At 39.0% G+C, this 12,856-nt stretch overlaps 1 protein-coding gene across 3 annotated transcripts in view; it reads right to left on the bottom strand.

The window, feature by feature from the left end:
* The window catches only part of ATRNL1 (attractin like 1), a 501,150-nt gene that overhangs the window by 235,781 nt on the left and 252,513 nt on the right, over positions 1–12,856 (bottom strand). For all 3 annotated transcript variants that reach the window (XM_028730150.2, XM_028730148.2, XM_028730149.2), the window contains one exon: positions 10,384–10,462. In XM_028730150.2, coding sequence (XP_028585983.2) covers positions 10,384–10,462 — 79 coding nt within the window. The remainder of the gene's footprint in view (positions 1–10,383; positions 10,463–12,856) is intronic.

Below are 12,856 nucleotides of genomic sequence, written 5' to 3'. Positions count from 1 at the left end.
GCTGTTGAGTGAGGACAGGCAAAGCACTCTTAAGGCTCCCTACTGTTGTCATCAGAGGAGCTTTGCATTGTGTCTACCATGAGAGTTGCAATTGGCAGTGACATGGGACAGGACCCTTTCAGTAACAATCACTAGCTATTTTTAAGACTAGTTTCTTTTTTTCAGGCTTTCTGTTTTGATTACAGTATTGTTGCTGCATTGGATTTTTAGCTTTTACCTGTCGCTTTTAATTGCTTTTCTCGATTTTATTTGTTTTTATTCTGGAGCATAAACCTCAGCAGTGTAATATGGAAGTCCTGGGCTGCCCAAAAAATGTCTTGCAAGGCAGCAGATAGATTATTCATAGGGTTTACTCACAAAGCCTTTCTCATGAATGAGTGTAACCGCAAGGCAGTGGAGGTTTCAGATCAGAGTTTTCTTTCTCCTAGATGGGCTACCTTCCCCTGCCCCTCATTTCAGCATATGCAGAAACCACCTTCTTGACCATTGGATCCACTATTGGTCTTGTCCTCTCAATCCACTGGAGCCTGACTTCCCTTGCAGGGGACAGACAAGTCCCTAACTCTCTGATGATTTAAGACCCATAATTTTGGTCCTCTTCTAATGGTCTCTTCCAGAAAGAATAGGCACCCCAAAACACAGCTAACCTTTGAAATTTACACTTCTCTGAATTCTGCAATGCTGTTCTACAGCCTTATAAATGTGTACAAAAATGCTTATAATGAGTGTGTGAAGATAACGTACAAAAATACATATGGGGGAAATTGCTTGCAAAAAATGTGCTTATTATAATAAATGTGAAATGATGACAAATGTTTGTGAGCACTCTTTACAGTGTGGGGTGTTAAATGAGGAGCAGTGCTCTTTCTGGGGTACTTTGTGTATTCCAAAGAGCTTACTATGTACTATTTAATATTAAATCTTTATAGGAAATGGAAAGACAAAGTCAGTGACACTCCTAACAGCATATTTACAGCCTTCTTTCACAGAAGAACTAAGCATTAACCTTGCCAAAGAAATCCTGAAGCATTTTTCTCATTTAAATTGTGATTTTCCCTAGCTTGCAATTGAGTATTACAGCAAATCTCTAAGTTGTATGAAAAACAACCAATTTCCTTATCTTACCATTAGTCCCACATAACTACAATCATATTATCTTCTCAGAAACTTGTATTAAATATGCAGGACACACACTACATATAACAATAAATTGCTGCCAGCCATGATTATGTGTACCCGCATTTATACAAGTTATTTTATTGTTATCATAAATGCCAGCCATTCAACATCAAAGGCACCTTCAGTTGAGATTTAACAAACATCTATCTTAGAAAAGAAAACTGCAATTGCAATAATGGAGCATATTAAATATGTTCAGCAGAGCAAATGGAAATGAGACTAAATGGAAAACCTTGGGAAGTGACCAGTGGTATCAAAAGAACAAATGGAAATGAGACTAAATGGAAAACCTTGAGAAGTGACCAGAGGTATCAAAAGAGCAAAAGCATGTATGGGAACTGCAATCTAAAATATCATAATTTCACATTCCCCCACCCCCTTGCATGTGGAGAAAACTGCTTTGCTACCCTTTGCCAGCTGACTGAAGATCTTGGGAGAATGCAGCTTCCAACCATGCAAATTGTATTGGCAATTACCTTGTTTAATAAATAAGCACAATATATAATATGATTTATGAGCAAGTGGTTCATTGTTCTGTTGATAAACTATTGAATACCTCTGTCCCAACAAGTTAAGTTATTTATTAAATTCATGAGCCACCTATGCCAAAGCCTCTGGGCAACTTACAATAAAATAATTAAAGATATTCAATAAAAACAAATGCAACCTTTCAAATTAATATGGCATAACCAGCCTTAACAAACGAACAAAAAAATTGCCTCCTCAAGGACAGACCAAAGAAACTCCATAAATGATGTTAAAGAATACCAATAAAAATGTAAAAATTGTTTAAGAATCTGAAAGAAAGAGGTGTTCCTTCAGGTACTGGTATCCCAAGCCATGCAAGGGTTAATTCAGCAACCTGAATTGTTGCCTTCCCAGGCACCAACAGGGTTCAAGCAGAAGACACTAAGAAATGCATCAGCAAATGCCCCATACCATTTTCTCATAAATGGCACAATGTGAGTGAGAGAAACAGAGTGAAATTGGATGTGTTTAAGACAACAAGGTAACAGAATATGCAACTGAGATTCCAAGAGCACTGTCCTCAAGATTCCCTTCTCTAACTTCAGCTTACTGCTTCAGCCACCTATCTTCTGGTTTACAATGTGTTAAAACAAACTCTTCAGGAGAATTCAGGGTTTCCAAAGATCTGAACTAGGGATGTAGCTGAGCAGTTCCAATTTGGAAATGTTTGGAATTATGCATTGAACCCAAACCATAACACAGTTTGTATTACTCACAATTGCAGCTTCCCAGAGAACATAGGCCCTCCTTAGTAGCTACCTCCTTGTGAAAATCAAATCCCCATGAATTCTCCTGCCTGAAAAGCTGTTCCTCCATCAAGGGCACAATCAAGGCCACAGCAAGCATCTTTCTCCCTATTGTTGCTGTCTTAAAGACTGAGCCAATTATGAAGCTGGAAAGCCAGAAGGGTTTGAAAACTATGCAGTGCATCAATCAGAGTGTCACATGTAACAGTATCAGCCTGTAGGGCAGGCTTCGTTGGCCTGTGCTTTCTGCAAGTCTGTTCTTTTTTTGGCTCACACAGCTGAACTGGAGAAGCTATGTAGATGAGACCTTCAGGGACAGGGTGCCCTGACCCCAGCCTGACAGATGCTCCCTTCCTAGAAACAGGGATTCATCACTCCAAGAAAGTGTAAAGTGGTCTTTTAGAAGGATCCCATTCCCTTCTAAAATGGATATTCATTTATATTCTGAGTACACTCTCCTAGGGGTTAGGAACAGAGATAGAGAAGGGATTGTGAGGGTGTCATGCCCCCAGGGAAACAGACTCAAAACTTTTTTTGAGTCCAAGTCCAAGTTACAGCATTGTAGGGTCTCCTAACATTACTCGGGCTAGGCTTAGGGCCAGGAGAAATTCTAGGGAAGGCTGATCTTGAGGGCTCCCTGGTAGGAAGCAGCCTGCAGATCCTGGAAGAGTCTTGCAGAACTTATTGGTAGCTGTCACTCTTAGAGCACTTTTAGATGGCCTGGTTCATTCTAATTTGTTCTCCATAACTTTCCTTATCGCAAGAAGCCTGATCTTTTAGGGAAGTGGGTTTGTCACACAAGAGATCAAAATCAGCTTTAATAGTACAACCTGAATTTGCTGGTATGTGAATGAATCCCACATGAAAACCAGGAACATCTGGAAGTGCCCTTACTCTTTTGAGAGAGATTCACCAGCCTTCTGGGAATGAGTTCTGTGGCTGGGATTTATGGGACTTCCTGCTCACCCCCGACAGTTTAGTATATTCGAATATAGTTCCTTTATGAGCTTCTGCTTTGCATTTCTTCGCTAGCTGGCTGTACCCAAACCAATCTCAACTCTTTCCTTCCTTACCTGTGTCCTCACAGAACTGCTGCAGTTGTAAGTCAAGGTACTGAGTTAAGTCTGCTGGCAGCAACTTGCATACATCCTATAGAGAGCTAGAGCAGTGCCCTCCTTGTTCTTCCTTAGTTATTCTCCACTTATGAGAGGAAGCAGCAGTTCCCTTCTCTCTTCCACGTGCTGTGGGAATCCATCAGCCTTGCTACCCACAGCTGCCACCAATCAAGCTTTGAAGGCCTCTTTGACCATAGTAGGAAGAAAACTTGTGCTAGCCATAACCCAGTGGGAAAGGGAGTAGAGCCTGCCAGCTCTATCTCATGTATAGGATGGAATTCATCACCAGCAACTGCAAATGAAGCATCTATATGACTTCCCATGTAATGTCAGATCAAATTAACAATTTATTCTAAGTATACATCCCCAAATAAAAGTATAGAAATGGTTTCATTGTGTTGATTACTTGTGTTTCAGCTGATTTACCTCTCTTGCTCACTATACTCAAACCAAAAGAACCAGCTCATTTTTCACAATTGACTGGTGCATAAATTGAATAGCACAGATAAAAAAATAATGGTCTGTTCAAATATTCATGATATTCCCTATAGTATCGTTCAACAGTCCTAAAATAACACTGCATCCATTTTAATTAGATTTTGCATTTCAAAGCATTCTTTCCACACACAGGCTGATTTTATATGTCTTATATCAATACTTGAAGATAAAAGAAAAGCCAAAGGTTATATGTAAATTATTAATTATAAATAGGAAAAAAGTATGGTTAATTTATCTTGGCATCCATGTTAAGCAAATAAGTAGCTGCTCAGAATAATGACATTATAATAAATTATGGTCTACAGTGAAGATTTTAGTTCATGACAAAGATAAATAACATTCTATAGGATGCTGTGGGCTCATCAACATTTGGGCATCATTTAGCTGTTAAGCCAGTCCCCCCGCCATTCAAATTGTCCCCCCCCCCTTCCCTCCCCTTTTAAAAACTCCTTCCTCAAGTATTGTGCAAAAGCACACAGGCAAATCTGAGTGATCGAAAGAAAAATGTATATAAAAGGCTAAGCTCCTGACATGCCCCTACTATCCCACTGCAAAAGAAATTAAAGCAACTGTAAATCCTCAGCACACACTTTTCAGATTGCTGTCCAATATATCTGGTGTAGATTTTTTTTTTAATGTAGTTTGGTTGTACAGTTTTCTGGTTTTGTGCAAATCTGAGAGAATCAATAGAAAAATGTATTCCTCTGTTCAGGAGCACACCAGAAATCATTACAGTGGTACCTCTGGTTACAGATGCTTCAGGTTACAGACACTTCAGGTTACAGACTCCGCTAACCCAGAAATAGTACCTCAGGTTAAGAACTTTGCTTCAGGATGAGAACAGAAATCGTGCAGCGGTGGTGCAGCGGTAGCGGGAGGCCCCATTAGCTAAAGTGGTACCTCAGGTTAAGAACAGTTTCAGCTTAAGAACGGACCTCCAGAACGAATTAAGTTCTTAACCCTTGGTACCACTGTATAAGTACAGCTGAAAATGAAATGAAAGCAGTGAGGAAGTAGGGCGGATGGAAAGGAAAGTAGTAGAAAAACACTGTGAAAAACACTGAAACAAATTGTATGTGAAGGCCAATTTGAGTGGTTTGGAAATTTCCTCTAATTTACCGGATTATCCCTGTATCAGGTGAATCCAAATTTACACGTGAAAAGCATTGAGATTGGATTGTCATGTGGACTACACAAATTAAATGGGGCAGCTGCAAACACACAGTTAAACATGGTGTTGGCAAACCCTATGTTTGTAATATTTACCAGACTTATAAGTCATTCTCTATACACTCAAATGTGTTTATTTCACAGATGGCTTGCATCAGCATTTCATGAGATCAGTGGGCTCAGTTTGCATCTCTTGCTGGATCACAGCACAGCTTGCCAGGCAAGAATCATCATACAGTAGGGGCAGCTCAGTGCTAAGTGGGTCCCTAGAGTCAATTGGCAGGGTAGCCAGGCCAGGACTTGGGGTCTCAGGGATGGCTCTGGCTGATTGCATATAGGCTGGGGAGGGGCACAGCTTGCTGTTGTGATGCTACTTCCTACCAATGTATGTTCAGTATGTTAGCTATGATTATTTAATTAGACCTAATAAAATTACTCACAATTTGAATTCAAATAATGATTTTCAATTATTCGGAAACAACTTTGTGCTGCTCAAAGAATTAAAATACAAGAGAGTGGTTTTTGTATACAAAGAAGAGTGGTTATTTAAACAAAAAAAGGTGGTTATTTAAAAGGGCAAAGAAGATCCAAAGAGTTAGTCTAGATAGGACTTGGGTGAACCCAGTGTTTGCTTTCCCCTCTGCCTGTCTTTGATAAGTAAATGCTCACTAAGCCACCTCATAAAAAGGTCTCGGTGTAAAAATCAGTTCCTATGGAGCCACAAGCCCAAAGCCATCCTGCGTATAGAGAAGAGTCAGCAGTTATTTCGATCCCAGCTCCTGTCAGTGAAAATGTAACAAGCTACTGAATGTGAAACCTGAATCTCCATTTTGACCTGTATTTGCTTCTTACTAATAACCACATGACTAAAAAAAGAACTCCAACTATAATATTCAACGTCAATAACATCAAAGCCTACACTTTTGCATAAGAGACCTATAAAGAAGAAAGCATTCACTTATAATACCACCACTTAAAAGTCTCTTCACTAAAAAGCTGCTGAACCTCTGGCTAATTACTTGCCTCAACTTTTGCAATGGATGTATAAATGCCCAATTCCAACAGAATGTAAAATTGTCATTAATGAAGAAGCACAGGGCCATTGCATTTCAAAGCAGTTCTGTTTCAAGTACTGATGAGGGGGATTACTTAATGCAGACCCTTAACAAAAATAATTCATAAACTAGAGATTATTCACCTTTGAAGGCAGACATAATTTTGGTGACCAACTCCCAATGTTACCTCTGGAGAGCAGAACACCAGGAACAATGCTATGTTCTTGAGAGCAGAACACCAGGAACAATGCTAATATTAATTCCACAGACACTTCCCACATACAAAATATTTTGTTCATAAAAATGGAAATAACATTTACTCAAGAAAAATATTTAATTATGTGAACAGGGTGAGGAACTTTAGGCTCACTATACAGCCCTCAAGACTCTTTCAAGGCCACAGCTCTCACCAGTTGTGCTCCATTCCCTCCTCAAGTGATTTACAATGCCTTCTACACCATTCAGCCTAAGAGCCTGCCCAGCACTGTAGAAAGACATGAGGGAAATGGGCAGGATGCAGCAGCAATTACAGTGCTTTTGGGGCATTGTGCCTTAAGATGAAATGCAGATGAGGCCCCCTGATTGTGAGAAGGCTTTCAAGCATGTCCAACTGTGAACATCCTACTATTGATAGGCACCAATGATAAGCTTAATACAGCTTCTAGTTTGGCTCATGAGACCTTACATCTGCATAGTTCCTGAGACAGGCACAGCCCATCCTTCAAATGAAGTTGCAAGAAAATAGATTGCCCTCTGGTCCACTCCTTGGGCATTAAAGGTGGGTCTTGCATGCTCACCCTACCTCAGTATTGGCAGACTTTCCCTCCCACTCACTCTCTATTGTAAACCTCTGACTCCTCTGCAGAAATGAGTCTGTTGACCAATGACGTTGCTATGGACTGTTGCTCATTTTAGGGCTGGGAGGAATTTTGCCTACATGCAAACTGTCTTTAATGGACTCGTAATCTGGTGAACCGGGTTCTATTCCCTGCTCCACCTGCAGTTGCTGGGTGACCTTGGGCCAGACACACTTCTCTGAAGTCTCTCAGCCCCACTCACCTCACAGAGTGTTTGTTGTGGGGGAGGAAGGGAAATGGAGATTGTTAGCCACTTTGAGACTCCTTCAGGAAGTGATAAAGCGGGATATCAAATCCAAACTCCTCCATCACAACTTATGAAGATGGGAGAGGCACTGGCTGGATCCTTAGGAGGAAGAGGCATTCTACCCATCTCATATGTATGGGAATTCCCTTAAGTGACCCTGGAGGGTCCAGAAGCCCAGCTAGGGGGCTGAAGGGTCAGAGCATCCCCTACCAGTGGCTGAATGGCCCTACCGGAAATGGTTCGTGCCATGAGGAACCCCAACGTCAGCCAACCCCCATCTTTTAGTGAACAATGTATCAGTAAGTGGGCTGGTTGATTAATGGATATATGACCAATGCCTATGCCAAATCTATTCTGCTGTAATCAATAAAGTTGTGGCCTAATTTCAATCCAGCACCTGGCTATATGTTGTTATTGGCCGCATGCTCCTCCACCTACAGCTTCACTGGACATGGTGTACAAAGAAGTAAGCTCCTCTGAACATAATGGAACTAACTTCCATGAACACATGCATAGAAAAACATGATGTAAATTTGCTGAACTTAAGTCCATTTTATAATCAGTGAAACCTGGGTCCCTTTGAATAGAATAGGAACTGAATCCAACCATTCAGGATTAGTAAACACTTGGACACAATCATTATTCAAATCTCTGACATGTATTTAACCATAAATAGCAAGACAACATGATATTAACAATGTTTACAGGTACTTTAAAAAAAAATATCCAATCTAATGGCAGAAAAACTGTTTAGATTGAAATAATTGACAGAGGTTGTGTTTTAGTTCTCTGTCATATTAATTCTAACCAAATATATTAAGTCATGCTTCATAAGTGATTTGTGTATAAGCATGGATAAAAATAATGGTTTGTTCAAATAATCAGAATATTCACTCTGGTATTTTTTTGCTGCGCCTTAATTTAAGATTAGATTAGTTTTAATTAGCTTTTGCATTTCAAACCATTCTCCTCACACATAGTATAGTATTATGTGACTTATGTTGTATTCAGTTACATGCAAAGAAAGTCCAGAGCAGGAGCACTTGATTATGAAGAGCCTCATGAGTAGGAGCTCCCATGTTGGACTTTCTCTGCATACAACTGTGTGCAACGCATAGATGTTGAAAGAAGGCAATGTTGATGTCAAGGGAGGAGCAAAAAACACAGTCCAGCTCTACACTCTTTCATGTGTTCCTCATGTGTAGAGCATATAGGCTACAATCTTCAGTTTGTAGATATAAAAGGATGCCCTTTTTACGCAAAAGGTTGACATATGCAAGTCTGTATCATTCTGCTCTGCATTTAAGCACAAAAGGAATGTGTACATGAAAGAGTTTTCAAAACATGTTTCATACCTAATCTTTTCAGAGTGCATGAGTGCTATGTTTTGTGGAAAGTGTAACAAACAACAGTACAATGGAAGTCTCAACAGCTACATCATAATTAAATCAATTTCTTTGCAATTAAATATTTTTCCTATGACTCTGGAATAGTATTCATTTTCCCACCTTCCCAATTAAAATAACGTTATAAATTGACGTAATTAAAGTAATTAAGATAATGGTCAGATGACATCATTATCATTCTACAGTCAATAATGAGCTATTGGAGGTTTTCAGGAAGGTTACAAAATATATCAAGCTATTTTAAGAAGCTAGCTAGCTAAGCAATAAATTGGGGTACCTTGAAGTAACTATTTAGTCTCTGATAAGTAACTATTTGCACAATTTTATCCTAATGTTATATAATATTCAAAAGATATATCAATATTTAATTTCCATTGACCCCCCCCTGCTTATGAATTACATGAATTACTTTGCATATTAGTGTGACACTATGCACCAGGGGGGAAAGCACTTCTGTTCACACAAGGAATCTTCCTGAACCCCACCCCCATGAAACTCCCCATGCCCCACCACATGCCATTCCTCTGGAGAAGGCCTCAGGAATGGCTTTTGGAAGGCCAAAGTGGCTGCAGTGGATGAGATGAGTCAAGAAAGCATAATTTCATGAGCAGAGTTGTGCTCACAATTCCAACCCGATATCTCTTACTAATAAATGGATACACTTGCACAAGTCATTATGTCTGAAAGTTTGACATGGAAGCTTTGACAGCTGCAGGGGTGATGTATTTCTAAGATCAGCTTAGCCGGTAAAACATTTATTCTTATCACAGTGATTTTGAAGTTACTCAGAGCAACAGTTTTAAATCACCATCTAATTTATTCAGTACTATTATACCGTCGTGGAAATGCTCATTGAGTCTTAAAAGATGTGACCCAATTTAAGCTGTGGATGAAAATAATGATTTTTTTATTTTTTATTTTAATCAAGCTGTGACCACAAAGTGTCTTCTTTTGCAGCAGCAGCTTGAACTGAAGCTATGGCTGTAAGTGCAAAGAAAGAATCAAGAGTGCCATCTAAATGTACTTCAGATTCTTATTTTCAAGCTTAATACAGCAGGCACTATAACAGAACTGAGCATCACTTCACGTATACAAAACCAGGAAGAGGGAGAGGTGGGGCAAATCCAAAGCTATGTTTGCTTTTTAAAGTTAGGTGCTCCTACCTGCCCTCCAAACAAGCCAAGAAAAGGGGCAAAATATCCAGGTGCACATGTAGAAAGAGCAGTTGTGGACAGAGTACACCAAATATATGAAAACAGAGCAAATATCGAACTAATCTGACCTTGGCCAACTTTGAAAAATTGCAGCTAACCCTTAACAGATATTTTTGATTTATTGTTTACAAAGGGGATGTAAAAAAATAGCAGCACAGTTTTTTCACAGGTCAAACTTGTAGTAAACTAACCACGTTTATCCAAGCAAAGAAAGCAGATTATCCTGTACTGCCTGAATATGGCAAGAACAAAATGTTATGTGTGAAAAGATTTCGCTTAATTTCCCAAGTGTGACAAGCAGGTTGCATGTTCACCTGCAGCTCTGAGACAAAAAAAACCCATCATAGTAATTCCAGTGTTACTGATACCTCTCTTCGTCGAGAAGCCCAGCAGGTTTGTTTGATTTTCCAGACCACGGCAGCGACCAACAACAACGACAAGAAACAGCTGTAAAAGTAAAACATGAAAAATGAATGAGAGACTAGAGTGTTTTTGCACAACCCTTTCTGAAAAGCATTGACACTTGATGGCATGAAGGCAATAAGACTGGAGAGCATATTCTAACAAAGGCGAACTAGCAACGAAACAAAAACATAGTCCACCAATCCCTAGTTCTCTTGGTGCCTGATAACAAATGCCACTTATCCAATATGCATATCCAGAAGCTGTAATTTGGTCAAATATTACGGTGGTCAACAGCACAGCAAAAACTTGCATTTATTTACTGGCAGATTTTCTGCATTGCTTTCCATCACTACAAATGACCAAGGAAGTTTACAACAATAATAAATCACATTTTGTACTGAAACCAAAGTTGAGGGAAAGTGCCTTCTTACCATGTACTCCTGACAACTAATTTTTATCCCCACTGAAACTTTTTGGGAAATATTCAAGGACATTTTGTATTTCTTTATGGCATTGCATATGCCACCACCCTTTATAACTAAAAATCCTAAGGCAGTTTGCAACGTAAATAAAACAAAAGCAGTTCTTCAGAGAAAGCTAAATAAAGGGAAACTGCAATGGGGAAATCAAGGGGAGGGACCTTTCCCACCACCAGCAATTCAAGCCTGATTCTTAGAAAACTGCTGTTACAGAGAATCACAAAGTTCTCACAGAGAGAAAAGAATCAGATGTTCATATGCCATAGACTTTTAGGCTATTACTGTCTCACTTGGGGTTGATTATTGGATTCTCCAACACCAAAATACTTTTAAAAGTACAGTAGATAAATATCAACAGTGAAATTAAGTTTGCATTAATATAAAAAGTCGGTTTTGTTCTTAGGCTCCCAATGCTTTCATGCTTTTGAGTTCCTGTAGTTTCACAGTATTCAGGGATTTTAGATGGTCAAGATATTAATTTCTTAGATTGCTTGGGTTGGTAAATCAAGCAATACTAGTTTTTTCAGTGCACTGTGTGAAATGCTGTGAACAGCATTTAAAATAAAATTGTTCTGTTACACTTCTGTAGAGAACAGCACTTCAGCAAAACCAGTTTTCATAGAACTGCAATTACTGATAGGAGGAAAGAAAGTGTACAAGTTGAGATGCCTCAAAATTATTGGGGAGTTTTCCCATTTTTTCAGTTATCTGTAATTTATATCCTGGGAAATGGGAGCAATTGGAGAAAGGTTTATGTTCATGGTACTTAGTGTCTTTCTTCTGATGTCTTCCCTTGTGGACTCCAGTTTGTGATAATAAGCATTCTCTGATGAAAACAGGGATGTCTTAATGAAAAGCGGGACATTCTGGGATCAAATCAGAAACTGGGACTGCATCTGTAAATCTGGGACTGTCCCTGGAAAATAGGGACACTTGGAGGGGCTCTGAATTACATTCACAAGTAATGTAATTTCCTTAAAATATGGATGCCAAAATTCTGCTAGAGAATATAAATCCCATGGCTCACATTTTGGAATTGCACACCAACTTGCAATTAAAGCACTTTCCCTAATACTATTGTATGTGAGCACTTCTGGTCATGCATAGAAGTTCCAAGACACCACAGGAATTTATTACTTAACTATAGGGTGTTTGATGGGACTGAAAAAAACTTTTCTTATTGTTGTTAAAATCATTCATTATAAAGCCAGCCTATAGGTGTTAGTCCACTAGGCTTTACTCAGAGTAGACCCATTGAATTAACAACTGTTTTGAGTTAATGAATGCTTTTGTTTGTTACTATGTTATGCATTTTTATATTGCAAACCACCCTGTGATCCTTGGATGAAGGGCAGAATAGAAATTTAATAAATAAAAGTAATAAATATGTCCATGATCCATTAATTTCAACAGGCAAACTCAGAGTACAACTTATTTGAACGAAACTTTTATCTGTATCTGCATGCTGTGCTTTATTGTTAAAACCACACTTACAATAAATACTTTCTTTTTCTATAATCTATGTCTTACATACTTCTAGCCTGGGAGGATTCAGCTATGCACACTGGACAGTGCTTGGCTTGACTCGACCTAAGGATCATTTGGGGAGAGTGTGTTTTGGCAACCATGTGGGTGATGGTTTCACAGAGGGATTCCTAAATGCACATGCCTATCATTCACCATCTTAATATTAATGCCATAGACTGTTGTGTTTCCCTTGCACCTTCTGAGATTGACAGACTCTGTCCCTGCTGAAGTTCCAGCACTAGATGAAGACTTTCCTATTTCAGCAAAAATTTTGAAGCCATCTTCTGTTTTATGATAAATTTTAACTGTTCATATTATCTGTATTTTTAAAATATTTTATGTACACAGCTTAGAAATCTTGGACACTAAGCAGTATACAAATGCCTTAAACAAATAAAATAAAGAAGTGATAGGATGCTTTATTTGCAAG

Source organism: Podarcis muralis, chromosome 6, assembly GCF_964188315.1.
Source record: "Podarcis muralis chromosome 6, rPodMur119.hap1.1, whole genome shotgun sequence".
NCBI classification, from domain to species: Eukaryota; Metazoa; Chordata; class Lepidosauria; order Squamata; family Lacertidae; genus Podarcis; species Podarcis muralis.
This window is presented reverse-complemented; position numbering and strand designations above follow the sequence as displayed.